The sequence below is a fragment of the Lycium ferocissimum genome, chromosome 4 (assembly GCF_029784015.1).
Source record: "Lycium ferocissimum isolate CSIRO_LF1 chromosome 4, AGI_CSIRO_Lferr_CH_V1, whole genome shotgun sequence".
In the NCBI taxonomy this organism is placed as follows: domain Eukaryota; kingdom Viridiplantae; phylum Streptophyta; class Magnoliopsida; order Solanales; family Solanaceae; genus Lycium; species Lycium ferocissimum.
The window spans coordinates 42,344,220-42,358,627 of record NC_081345.1 but is presented as its reverse complement, the minus strand read 5'-3'; the positions used below and the strand labels follow the sequence as shown (position 1 = coordinate 42,358,627).

Here is a 14,408-nt window from a genome sequence, read left to right as displayed (position 1 = left end):
GGACCCCCTTCGAACAGCGTTTTGAGTGGACCCCAATTTTTGCTCGTTTTTTTTGCCAGGGGGCCCCGATGTCCCCAAAGGAAACAAAAGGCACAAGGGGTAAAACGCCGTGGTACAAGCGAACCAATAGGTAGAACCAGTTCAGAATAAGCCCCCAGTTGCACCGCAACAACAATATGGGAAAAGAGTAATGAGGAGGAGAGAATGGAAGTCCAAAGGAGGTGGTGAAGGGGGAACCTCAAGTGAAATGGAGGCCCACACAACCGAACCTCCTAGGCAGGAGCAAAAAACTACTGAGGAAGCAACTCACTGCCCTCCACCTAACAGAGAGGTAGTTGAGTGGCAAGATGTCAGGGGTAAAGATGCAGCAAAGGGGTGTAAGTCACCAGCTGAAATGGGAATAGAGGTGGCAAAATGGGTTCCAAGCTTTGGGTAATGCGAAAGCCAAAACTAATGAGCAGCATCCTACGAAGCAGAGGGAAGCACAGAGTAGCAAAGGGGATAGCACAATCCCACCAAAAACCAATCCTCAATGAAGATAGTAGCATGGAATGTAAGGGGACTTAATAAGGTGTATAAACATAGAGAGGTACATAAGTTTATTAGGGAAAATAACATTAGTTTACTAGCTATTTCGGAGCATAGAGTTAAAGAACAGTAGGCTGCTAGAATATTGACGAAGATATGTCCCACATGGCAATACGTGAGTAACTATGCTACTAGAGCCAAGGGGAAAGTGTGGATTATTTGGGACCCAAATGAAGTACAGTTTGACCTATCTCGGTATAAAGACTAATATATACATGGGAAGCTGCATTTCCTAAACTGCTGGCAACAGATTAACTTCACAGCAGTATATGGGTTCCACACAGTTGAAACTAGGAGGAGCTTATGGGTGGACTTGCTCAACATCAACCAGAACCAGATGGGGCCTTGGATATGTATAGGGGATTACAATGCAGTCTTGACAGCAGATGACAGATTTAATGGGAACTTTGTACAGGATGCTGAAACCAGAGACTTCCAAGATTTCATGGGTGCCAGCATGCATGAAATGAAGGCTTCACAGGAGAGAGAATACCTGTGGACTAACGAGCGTGTTCGGTGGAGCCGGGCCATAGTAAATTCGATTGGATCATTTCACCTACGATTAGATGTCTTGGTTATGGATCCTTATTTCTCTGACCACTCTCCTATTGGTATCCAATTGGGGACACAACCAGGAAGCCTAAACCATTTAGGTTCTTTAATCACTTAGCCCAACACCCCGAATTCCTATCCATTGTTGGGGAGTATTGGAACAGAGGGAGTGATGGGGATATGCATAAGGTGTGGCAACAACTAAAAGGCCTCAAAGGTGCCCTCAAAAGGCTAAACACAACTGAATTTTCGTGGGCTGTGAGAATAATTCCAGAGCGTGGGCAACAAGTGCAGGACATTCGGGAAGTTGTGAGGAGTTGACACTAATGCTACAACCTTTAATGAAGAAAGGCGACTGAGATGCGAGCTGGAGAAATGGGCTGCTATAGAAGAAACTATTTATAAGCAAAAGTCCAAAGTTAATTGGCTGAAAGTAGGTGACTCGAACTCAGCCTACTTTTATGCAACCATGAAGAATAAACTCAGCCAAAATACAATTAGGAAACTGGTAAATGCTGGTGGGGAAGTCCTCCTGACGAAGAAAGAGTAGAAGCTGAAGTTATGAACTTCTATAAGAAGAAATTTATGCCTAATGTACGCTTACCTCCCCGCGATCCAACTTTGAGGGTGATGCGGCTTGGAAAAATCTTGAATACGAGAACAACACTAATGTTCGTCGCTCCCAATACAAAGCAGAGGAAGTGTTTAAGGGGCTAGCTAATATTAGTGACATGAAAGCACCTGGGAGTGATGGGTACAACTCCCATTTTTTGAGGAAGCAGTTCCCTGCCATTTATAGGAAGAGAGATAACGTATTCAAGTACTTGTACTCAAATTTTTTGAGGATTTTGTAATGTATTTGCCTATGAATGTAACTATTGTCACACTGATCCCTAAAGTCAAACACCCCTCAACAATCAAGGAGTAGAGACCCATATCTTGCTGCTCTGTCCTATACAAGATTATATCAAAGGTACTGACAAATAGACTGCAAGGAGTGATGGATTATTTGATGGATAATTGCCAGTCTGCGTTTGTACCAGGGAGAATTATCACAGACAACATCATACTTAGTCATGAATTGGTGAAAGCTTATGAGAGGAAGAATATATCACCTAGGTGCATGATCAAACTGGATATGTAAAAAGCCTATGACTCTGTGGAGTGGCCGACACTACAAACAGATTTTAGCCAGTTTGTGTGTCCCACTCAAGTTTGCCACTTGGATTATGAGGTATGCGACCACAGTATCTTATTCCATTCTTATTAATGGAAGCCCAACAATACCTTTTAAAGCTAAGAAAGGGCTCAGGCAAGGGGACCCACGTATCCCCCTACCTGTTTGTCCTAGCCATGGAGTATTTGTCCAGAACTCTAAAGACACTTCAAGCTAAGCCTGATTTCAATTACCACCCTAAGTGTGAAAAGCTAAATGTGGTCCATCTCGGATTTGCCAATGACTTGTTGCTGCTTTGTCGAGGTGATAAATGGTCTATTCAGATGCTATATGACTGTTTTAGTGGGTTTTCTAAAGTGTCAGGGCTGGTGGCTAATGTATCCAAGAGTTCCATCTATTTTGGAGGGGTTAGCTTGACGGATACGAGAGATAATCCGAGCCCTTGGGTTTGCAAGAGGAGAACTCCCTTTCAAATATTTGGGGGTCCCCTTGAGCTCAAAAAAGATATCCATAGCACAATGCTAACCCTTACTCGAAAAGATGATAGGTAGGATCAGGAGCTGGACTGCTAAGTTCCTCTCCTACGCAGGGAGGTTGCAATTGATCAAAACGGTTTTATTCTCGGTCCAGGTGTATTGGTCGCAGATTTTTGTACTCCCAAAAAAAATACTCAAGCTCATTATGCACTGCCTGTCGAACATACTTGTGGAATGGAGGGACGGATAGCTCAAAAAAAGCATTGTTAGCTTGGGAAATCATCTGCTCACCCAAAACAGCAGTTGGATACAATGTGACTGACCTCCATATATGGAATAGGGCATTATTTGTAAGTCATTGTGGTGTCTAGGCAAAGAAGGATAGATTATGGGTCCGATGGATACATGCCTATTATGGAAGACCCAACTAGTATGGGATAATTGTCCAAAACAGGCTTCATGGGTTGTGAGCAAGATCATAAAGGCCAAGAAGTACATGGATGGTACTGGATTGACTATGGATGAGTTGCTAACATGGAACTCCTACTCGATTAAAAAAGTATACTTGCAAATGAGAGGGGTATTTCAGAAGGTAGATTGGAGGAAGATAACGTGCAACAATGATGGATTACCAAAGTGGCAGTTCCTACTAAATTTGACTGCGTGAGTAGAAGGCTACTTACCCGAGACAGGCTAGGAGCGTGGGGCATCACAAATGACCTGGTATGTCCATTGTGCAATGGTGAAAATGAGTCCTTGAACCCCTTGTTCTTTAGCTGCCCCTATTCTTCTAGTGTATGGAAAAAACTGCTCCAATGGCAAGGCATAAATAGAGCAGTATTAGAATGGCAAGACGAACTCCAATGGGCAATCGCCAATGCATCTGGGCACTCAACAGCCGCTATGGTATATAGAATGACCGTAGCTGCTTGCATATACCACCTGTGGACAGAGAGGAACACGCGATTTTCCAAGCTAAGAGTCGACCATCGAATCCAATGGTCAGGCAGATCATACAAGAAGTGGTGTAAAGGGGAAGCTTGAAGCAAAGAATGGAGAATAGAGGATGCAGCTTTGAGGCCATTTGTCCAAAGTTGCCCATTTTGAGTGAGACTTTGCTTTGTAAAGATATACTTTGGTAAATAAAAATGTTTAATTACCAAAAAATAAATAGAATTATAGTTTCATTTCATAATTGTACTTAACCATTTTAATTTGACTAAAGGTAGTAATAGCTAGGTGATTGGAATACTTTGGAACATTAATTTGAAGACATAGTTTACTAGGTTTGGGACATTCTTGTCCAACACCCTTTTAACACACGTAACTCATGTTTTAGAAACAAATACACATGTTCTCTTGGTTAATTTTAAGCAACTTCAAGTCGCAATTTTTTTAAAAAAATTGCAGCTAACGAATCAACACTTAACGATGATAAAAATTTATTCGTATCAGGTGTTTATATAAAAATTTATTTGTATGTCTTGCATATACTTAATCACGATTAAGTAATAATGTGCATTTTTATTTTGATTCTTAAAATTAATTTTTTAGTTTGATGAAAACACTCCATTTAAGTAAGTATTTACCCTTAACAACCCCTTTACAAAAGGAAATGCTTTTATGATGAGTAATTGGTTTTACTTTTTTTTCTTTATGATTCATTTACAAAATCAAGCCATTTAAAGAAAAAACATCATAGTAAATGGCCACATTAGGTCTAAACTTTTAAATACAAGGTAAGTTGTTGAAATCCATCAATTACACGTCTTAGAACTCCCTTTTAAGCTTTCAATGAGTAGGATTATAAAATTTATGGCGTTTGTACATGTTAATTTTTTGGAAAGTTTGTAAAAGTTTTTCTAAATGAAAGAATTCTTAATTAAATTGCACGCCTAGGCTAATATGACAACAAAATTAATCACCAACCCTTCCTTCTATATGTCCTTTGTTAGCACGCCGTCACGCATATAAATAGCCCAGTCTTCGTCCCTATTCACCACTGGCTCATGTTATCACCACCGTCCTTCGGAACAAATTAAGATCTGTTTGGTTGTGAAATTGTAAGTATTTGAAAAATATAATTTTTGTACATGTGTTAAATGAATTATTTGTCTACAAGCGTGTCTATTATATTGAATTATATGTAATACCTTCCATAAGCTAATGAAATGATAATCTAAAAGTGTCAATTATATTTGTTGTGAGACCGTTATGGCTCATTAGTTCATTTGCTACATCTGATACCGTGCATAGCATGAGGCCCTGGTGGCTCATTTGTTGGTATTTGAAAATTGGAGTTGCTTTTAAATTTTTGTGATTTATTTGGAATCGAAAAGTGAAAATAACTTTTTGGTGTTTTTTAGATATCAAATTGAATTCCGAATTTTTTCATCATTTTATGGTCAAACATAATCAAATTGAAAAAATTGAATTTCTTTTTTCTTAAAAATAAATCACCTTTTTTATTTGAAAGATTAAGAAATAATTTATCAATTCATACATATTTTACCCTTGTTATTAATTATTGAGTTGAAAACTTTAAGAAATTGTTAGTGCTGTACAATTTTTAAAGTATGTTTGATTGATTGAAATTATTTAAAGAATTATAACAATTAGGGGTAATATAATAAAATTATCATTTAGTTATTGCTCCTTTGTGTTAAGTCAAATATGAACGGAGGGAGTATATCTCTTCTATATACATCTTTTAATATTTACTCATGGTTAAGTAATAATATGCCTCTTGACTTCAAATTAATGATGCCCTGGTCTTCAGACAAAATAAATACTTACTTTCCTAAAAATATTGCATAGAAAAGTAAAAACATTGAATATTGAATATATCCATAAAAAATAGAAACAGTAAAGAGTGCGGTGTCCGTAATATAAAAGTAAGGAAAGTATTCGGTTTGGTTCATGCTATTGTGTAGTCCAACCCATTTCTCTCGATTTCAACTCCCAAATTACACAATACACAGTGCTCATATATATTATATATATATATATATATATATATATAACAAAGAATAACAAAGAAGAAAGAGAGAAGATCATCGACGACCCTAGCCCCCCACCCACCCTACCCCAATCTATGGGTACCCACGTTTTCTTTTCCCAATTGAAATCAACCCTTTTTGTTCAAATTTCAATTTTCCTAATTCGCAGGTTTATGTTGTCTTCAGTTACCATTTAACAACTTGTGTTTTTGTTAGGAAAATGGACGTAAATTCAATGTGTTCATCATCATAAGGTGTTTGTAGCATGCACTAGTTGATCCAGTTACGTTGTGTGTTGAGCTATAAGGAGTTGCTTTGAGGAAATAATGGCAAATGAAGTGGTGAAAGTGAAGAGAGATACAATTGCAGCATGCGTAACATGCCCTCTTTGTCATAAGCTATTTAGAGATGCTACTACTGTTTCCGAATGTCTTCATACCTGTAAGTCCCTAATAATAATGCATCCATCCATTTACTTATATGCAATGCCCTTCTTTTTTTCAGCTATTCCAATTTTGAATTTTCCATCTCTATTCCCCCATCCCATTTTAGCTCTCGTTTTAGCTTCTTTCACGCCCATTAAGAAAAAACAATAAATACAAGTTACGACTTTGCACATCGTGCTTAATTTACCATGATAACCTTATTAGTTGGTGCGTATTTTTAATGAATTTGAAGTGAGTAATTAATACTATGGGTGAAATAGGAAAAATGAAATTGTCTTCTCTTAATATGCTAAAAGTGATAAGTAAAAGTGAAAATCTATTTTTAGAATACTGGACAAGTAAAAGTGAACGAGGGAGTATAATTTACTAAGTTTGCTTTGCGAGACAGTTCTTGTTTAATGTTAAGGGTATATAGTTGGAAACAATTGCAAACTTTAGTCTTAAATTCCTAAATGAAAATTATTTGGGACAATTTTTTTGAGCTAAAGCGACAGGTAAAATAGGAGAGAGCAAATATCATTTTAGCTGGATTAATATTTGATAGCGTCCCAACATCTTGGTGTTTTCTATGTGCTCAGAGGTTTTATGTAGTCTTTTATTTTAGGAGAATTGCTGATACCTCTTTGTCTCCTCAGTATTTGAACGATTATGATGTGGTTCAAACATTTGGTCAATATCTTGGTTTTATCAACTAAATGGAACTAGTCACCTGTTTGATTGATCTCATTTAAATGAATTTCGCGTATTTACTCAGTGGTAATGAATTATGTCAGTAGTTGCTGATTTATATGGAAATTTCCTGTTCAAAGATATTTGATTGATGATGTTTCCATAGAAGAGGCGGATGCTTTGGTTCATCATGTATAATTGAACCAAATGAAATGTCTATTTTCATGCTATATCTCTTTATTTTCATTTAGAAAATTCAAATGAAATGCCTCTGTCATTTATGCAATCATTTCTAGAATATTATTTTCTTTGTGATCATATAGCAATGAACATGCTTTGATTTCCCTAAACAGTGCGTATTGTAGCACTAAACATCATGTTTGATGAATGAATTAAACTTCATTACGTTCTTCTCATTCTTCTTAAGAAGATAATCTTTGCATTTTGGTTTGAGCAATATCAGCACTAGCTTCTCTTGTTTCAAGAAAGGACAATATCAGCACTAGCTTCTCTTGTTTCAAGAAAGGACGAGCTTTTCTTTAGTGGTAATGTTCTTTCTGAAATTCACCCAGTTTGCAGGAAATGCATCTATAAGAAGCTCTCTGATGAAGAAACAGAATGCTGTCCGATATGCAATATCGACTTGGGTTGTGTTCCATTAGAGAAATTGAGGTCATACATTTTCACTCCCGCTCTTTTCACTTTATCTGTTAATCCTAACATGCAAAGGTGTGCTCAAGTGCCAATTGACATATTGATGTAGATAGTTCTAGTTTTGCTTTTTGCATTGTTGTTCAACCACATGGAACCTCTAGTAACATATCGCACTTTTGATTAACTTCATTCTGTAAGCCTATTAAATTTAACAACATGGAGATTACTGCATGTTCAGTTCCAGACTGCCTGGTTCTGTTGTCCCTTTTAAGTGTGATATGCAACAAGAAGTTAGAGGCGTCTCATGTGAAAGATATCAGGTGGCAACTTTAGCTTTATAGCTTTTCTTAATGATTATTTAGTAAGAGCTCAAATTCCTGGCTATGCATGTTTTCCTTCTTAGTTTTTACTCACCCACTTCTTACTTCTTACTGACCTCATGAATCAATGATGAATCTGAGAGCAATGCTTTATGCTCACCGGAAGTTGAAATTTATATGAAGTATTAGGATTTTCTACTTTCTCCCACTGTAGTAGCTTCTTATTCTCCATGTAGTTCATCTTCAAATAAGAAAGACTGCAAGTCGTTCATCAATATTTCGTGTTTTTTGCACGTAGATGAGTTAGGATCTTAAGAATGCTGAGCAGAGATCACTGTGTAGTGCTCTGCAGGGTTGTCACAATTGAGTTAGGATTTCACTAAGAATACTGAGCAGACATCACAGTACTCTTCCGTGTTGTCCTATGTGCCGCTAAGATTTACTAGAATGTTATAACTGACGCACTGCAAAATTTTGAATTTATTTACTAAGTTGATATGGTGGTACATTTTGGAGGTTCTGCAACGTGAGGCCACAAAGGCAATGACAAGTGATTGCTTGCGGGATGTAGAGAGGAAACTTGACCACAGACAAAATAAGGTGACTTGTACCCTAAGAATGACCTTGATGACATTAGGATTTAAAATTCACTTTTGTGGATCTTAGAAGAGAGAGTGACCAAAGAGAAGTGGGAATATATCTTGCAACATATGACTTGTGGATATTACCTAATTGCATATATCATACAACATCAATGACGTCTCAGTCCCGAACAAGTCAGGGTCAGTTATACGAATCCTCATATCTGATCATTATGACTTTAATTGTGTGTATTGTATTAAACAAAATGAGGTAGCTTTCACCATTTGCCTTAGGTTAGGCTCAGTGAGATGCTTCATTGGCTAGCATGATTTTTTGCTGATTATGGGTGTGCATGCATGCATTTTATGCATATAGTATTCACTTCCATGGTTGCTATATGAGGTTTTTCTGAAGCTTGTTCGCCCCTTCTTCCTTACCCTGGCAAGTCTTTGTTAAATATATAAGAAGAAAACTAGTGCATCAAGAGACCCTTTTGGCCCAAGCCTAGACACTCCAAGAACCTTTCTCAAACCTGCTTCCATTTCGTGTCAAGAGATAGATAAATAGACACGTCCCATTATACTGATGGGGGGCGTTCAAAGTGACTGAGGTTTTTTTTTTCCGGATAGCTCTTATTATCTCCTATACCGCACATTTCAATCTATATTTCTTTTTTCTACTCATCTCAGGCCAGATCATAATCTGCAAGATCTAAGAGCAAAGATATTACCTTACAAGAGGCAAAAGGTGCAGGCACCTGAAGTTGTGCCTTCAGTTACCCCTCCAATCAGGAGAAAAGAGAGATCACTATCATCACTAGTGGTCAGCACTCCAAGAGTATCAACACAGACTGGAACAACAGGAAGAAGATCAAAATCAGTGGCAAGAAAAGCATTACGAGGCTCCACATTTCCTGTCGAGAAACCTGCCAAGAAAGAGGAAAATTCTGGAGAAGATCAGCTGGATAGCTCTAGTTCACCTGAGACTTTGAACAAGTTTACTCAGAACATTAGGCAGGTAAAGTCATATTCTTTTCTGAGGTCGACGTGAAGCGTGCATGGGTGGATATTCTTGTTACACTTAGTCATGCCTCTTTTGCAGAATTCTTCCAGTGCTGAGCTATCTGGCCAACCCACACCTGATAACGAAACAGAGAATGGCACGGACCAGTGGGAAGGTAAAGTTGATTTATGGAAACCTTTGAACTGTTTGGTGGAAGTAGCGAATCGGAGCAAGTCTGCGAAGTTTACTTCCCAAGGTTCTACTGCCAAATCAGAATGTCTGGATTCCCATGACAATGAGGCCCATGTCCGTAAAACTAAAGTTAAAAAACATGGACTGAAAATCAAAGTCCACAATGACAAGAATAACAGTGGACCTGCTCAGTTGGAGTCAGATAAACCTAAAAAGATCCGGAGGAATAGGCAAAAGAAGGCATCAGAATTTGAAGGATTTAGTATTTCACCTCAAACTGTGCTGGATGCAATGGCTACCAAGTGTGAAAGGAGGAATAATCCAATTTGGTTCTCATTAGTGGCCTCTGAAGATCAGTAAGAATCTGCATTATCTTGTAGATTTTTTAAAATATCTTTTCTGAGAAAGGAATTGTAATTTTAAATGTTTCTACTCCAATTAATTTTTTCAGGGAGGGAGATGCACCTTTGCCCCAGATTTCTGCAAGTTACTTGAGAATAAAGTAAGCTTTTTGTGATTTCATTCCAATCTTGTAGTGAAATAATTTATCTTGTGATGTTGTTCCTGTCTAGGCTTAGCATTCCTAGTTATGCTCTAATTATCTGAATGAATTGCACAAAGAATGTCTATAGCTACAGGAGTTAGATACTTAAAGCCTTGATATTTATTTGCTCTAGCTAAGTGGTAGGAGGGTGGAGGAGGGAGTAACATATTATTTCTTCTTTTCGAATTTTGAACAAATCCTCAATTAGTTAGAACCAAAACAAGCACCTAACCTATGAAATGGACCTCAAGAGAATTGTATCAATCCCTTGCAACCCACTTTTCCAAACAAGGAACACAAACTTCACCAGGCTCTCAAACCCTCTGAAGAGTGCTCTACTGGTCTCTTTTGGTTGAAACTATTGCATCTGCAATTTCTCTACTTAGTCTTGCTCCAAGAGTGCGGAACTAGATGTATATTGTCGAGGCTTTAAAACTGAGTATGTGTGTGTGTATATATATAATGTATATATGCCATGAGTTCTAGTTAGCATTTGATTTAACCCATTAAATTTGAGCATTTAACAAGCTGATCTACACACACTTCTTCTTCTTGGAGTGATAAGCATGCATCAGGTGGGGTCAAGTTGCAGGTATACCAGAAAGACTAGGAAAGAAAGATATAACCTAGATTAAAGCTGAAAGCACTTTGAATTGAAAATTGGTACTGACTTGTTGTTCAAATATAAATGTTGGAATAACGAGTTCTGATAAAAAGAGGCGTCATGAACCATTTTTATCTATTCTCTTTTGATGAGTTGGGATTACAGTTTTCTAAAGCAGTAAAATCTTGTATCATATTTTGGGTCCTGGCTTTTTATACCTTCCTATAAACCAGTACACACTTATTTGCAAGTAACATTCGTACAAGTCTTCCCAGCTTTCTATTTCCTTTTATCATGGTCTCTGATAATTGATAATTGATAATTGTCTCATTAATTCTGCTTAATTGTGGTCTTTTGCCACTGCTGTTTGATGTTTCTCCAACGCATCTTCGTTTACTATTGGTTGGTTGACCTCTTTCCTGTAGCATGATATCATATGAGGGAATTTATCAGTCAAGGTCTCTGATAATTGATAAAAATTGTAATAAATAATTGGCCCAAAAGCATGGGCTGAAATGGACTAAAAATGGGCTGGGTCATGACCCGCCCAACTTTGACTTGATTTTTTGAAGGGTCTATTTTCTAGAAAAATATTTTTTGGTCTTTTGCCGGATTTTTAAGTGGAAAATATTTTTTAAGAAAACTGCTGTTTGATACATGATACAAGAAAAGTGTATATATTAAACAAATAAACTAAATCTCAACGCATAAACCCAAATTTAAGTAAATCTTTACTAGTATTGGGTTGGTTGACACTTTAAAATCCTGTTGGGCTGAAATGATATCATATGAGGGAATTCCATCATCCAGTCAAATTTGACACCCCTAGACTTCTTCTCCTCAATGCGTTACACAGCTTCTTCTGTTCCATTGATTGATCTTGTTTGTCTATTTGAAGCTAACTTGTATTATCTTTTCCTTATTTTAAGGATTTGGACATCTTGGTGTCCTCATATAGTTAACACTACACCCACGCAGGCTATATTGCTTACCCTGCTTTTGGAACTGATTGGACCAGTTAACTGATCAAATGGAAACCAGACCCCTGCTTCTCTTAAAATTTATGGTTCTGTGAGTTGGAACCATAAACTTCTTCTGGTATTGATGATAGTATTCATTTTCTGTTTCATTCTGTTGCAGGGATGGCAATATTCCTGTTTCTTTCATCCAAAAGTATCTGATGAGGAAGTTAGATCTTATGAGCGAAGATGAGGTAATTGTTGTTGCTCTTTGGCTGTCATTTTAGCACTTAAAAGAATGTTGTCAACACTATGTACTAAACAATCCAACATCATTCCAGTCAACGTTCAAATTAAATATAGAGGGGCTTGATTTCTTGCAATTTTTTGTCCTGTTTGTGTGTGATTTGATCTACTTGGTTTTGGTCCTTTTGGAAGTAGGGATTATTAACAAAATAGGTCCAACTGAGATTTTCTTTTTTGGGGAATGGAGGGTGCAAAATTTTTCAGTGTTGAAGCCCCACTTTCAAAATGAACTAAATAACCTTGCATCATGTTGGGTAACATAAACCTCGGATAGTTTAATTGTTTTGACTTAATGTGATTATTAAGATGAGGGATAATAACGTGTCTTACGTGATGTTCAAAGGGAATATATGGCATCTATGGGTAAGTTATTTTCAAATTTACCACTTATTTTCTTTCAAATTGAGAAGCGAACTTCCCATGTGCCTAAGCCTTGGGGGGCAGAATTACCGGGGTGCTGGTGGGAGGTAGTAGGTACTCCGTGGAATAGTCAAGGTGCGCAAGTCGGCCCAGACACTGCCATCATCAAAAAAAGAAAGAAAGAAGAGAGACTGTTATTTTTGAGTAAATTCAATGTAGAAAGCATATCATGATGGTTCCAGTTCTATGCTATGCTGACTGCTTAGGTTATCTTGTAGGTTGAAATTAGATGTATGGGTCAGTTGATACTCCCCACTTTACAACTGAATACTTTGGTAGATATGTGGCTTGAAACTACTTCATCAGAAAAAGTACCAGCTATAACTGGTTCATCAGCTAAGGACTTTGTGATGGTGCTCGTTTATGCTCGTAAGGTCCTGGGCCATCAAGCTTCTTGAGTTATTCGTTCTGCCTTCAATAATCCATGTAATATCCGGCGTAAGTTGAAGTATCAGCAGCAAATGAGTAATTGCATACTGGAAGTAAGAACAACTCAAGCCTGGTTTTTCCTGCACTCAGCGGAGTTACTTTGTGTTTCTCCGAAGTTGTATGATTGTACACTACCTTGTACTATCATAAGGGATGAATTTTGAGAGTTTTGTTGACTGCCAAGATTCATGGTAGCATGTACTTAAGTCAAACTACTAAGTTTTTTTTCTCAGTTTGCCCCTTGTTGTATGGGGCTTTTCTGTTGCATGGGAAGAATAGGTAGTGGGGATGATTTCACAATTTGGAAAGTGCAACAAGTTAGATAGTAGAGATTCATTTCAAGTGAAAGTTTATGACTTTGCATTGCCCTTTTGTATTTGTTTTTGCTCCATACTGTTGGAAATATTAACAATATTAATCAGTAAAACAAGCCCAAGACAAGCCCAAGGATAGAATCAACTTATCGGATTAACGCTGCGTTGTGACAAGCCACTGCCTTGAAAGCAATTTCGGCCCGACTCTGGTGCAAATCGTTAAGGTCGGTCACTCCCCAAGGTTCCACAGCACTTCCAAACACTTGCACTAGTGGCCGGAAGTTTGGAGTTTGCACAAACACAATTGCCCAGAAATTGAAAGGAAAAGAAGAGAACTTTTAAGAAAAAGAAAAGATGTTTTTTCTGGGTGTTTTATGTTTACCAATGACACAACTTATAATAGGATATGGCAAAAGCTGTTACAAAGAGGAGACTTAATGAACATTAATAGAATTAATGGAATTAAAGGATCATTATTCCATATGTTACAAAATTCATTTGGTAGAATTAATGGAATTAATGAATCATTATTCCATATGTTACGGAATTCATTTGGAAGGAATGCATATGTTCATATTCTGGTAATGTATCTATCTTCTTTGCATTAAACAAAAGCACAAAAGTAGGATTAATTTCATCACATACTACACAACCTTTGGATTTCTAGTTTTTGCATTTATCTTCTTGTCTTTCACCTGGTTTTAGTTTTGACTTAGTCTTAATATATTCTACCAAACATTACGAATAAGAGGCAATACTTTTAAATGTACATTATAGAGTAAAAAATAATGCACCTCAAAAGATTGTGAAAATACTTTTGAAAGCAGGTATGTTTCGAAAGTTTGTGTCGTTCATTTCATCTATTCTTTCTTACTAACATAAGAATTGGAACTTTTTGATGTTATACTGAATTTCCTATTTGAGGTCCAATGAGAATCCTAGTGATATCAATGTTCTTAACTGATGTTTTAAAAATATAGTACCGATATTTAACGTAACGAGGCTGAATCTTAAGAGAAATTGAGACTCCGTCTCATATTATTTGTCGTGGTTATTAAAAATAGTTGTTTCAAATTATTCGTCGTCTTAGAAGTTCAATGCATAATCAATTATTTTTTCTCCATTTTACCCTTAGTATAATTTTGTCATTAATGAAGATGACACATAAATAGAGT

At 37.1% G+C, this 14,408-nt stretch overlaps 2 protein-coding genes across 5 annotated transcripts in view; both read left to right on the top strand.

The window, feature by feature from the left end:
- LOC132053062 (E3 ubiquitin protein ligase DRIP2-like) overlaps positions 1-13,349 on the top strand; it is a 13,497-nt gene extending 148 nt beyond the window's left edge. Inside the window, exons 1-8 of one of the 4 annotated variants that reach the window (XM_059444885.1) lie at positions 5,815-5,891; positions 6,009-6,233; positions 7,480-7,579; positions 9,153-9,480; positions 9,565-10,013; positions 10,109-10,159; positions 11,946-12,018; positions 12,709-13,349. In XM_059444885.1, the coding sequence (XP_059300868.1) occupies positions 6,119-6,233; positions 7,480-7,579; positions 9,153-9,480; positions 9,565-10,013; positions 10,109-10,159; positions 11,946-12,018; positions 12,709-12,888 (1,296 nt within the window). In that variant the 5' untranslated portion in view covers positions 5,815-5,891; positions 6,009-6,118 and the 3' untranslated portion in view covers positions 12,889-13,349. Of the gene's footprint in view, positions 1-5,814; positions 6,234-6,853; positions 6,995-7,479; positions 7,580-9,152; positions 9,481-9,564; positions 10,014-10,108; positions 10,160-11,945; positions 12,019-12,708 lie in introns of those variants that run through there. The other 3 variants (XM_059444886.1, XM_059444888.1, XM_059444887.1) reach the window with 3 other exon arrangements.
- LOC132054068 (uncharacterized) lies at positions 2,494-3,837 on the top strand. The gene is made up of 4 exons (XM_059446139.1): positions 2,494-2,864; positions 2,948-3,143; positions 3,248-3,456; positions 3,570-3,837. The coding sequence occupies exons 1-4, from the start codon at positions 2,494-2,496 to the stop codon at positions 3,835-3,837; spliced, it is 1,044 nt and encodes a 347-aa protein (XP_059302122.1).
- Positions 13,350-14,408: the final 1,059 nt, after the last annotated feature.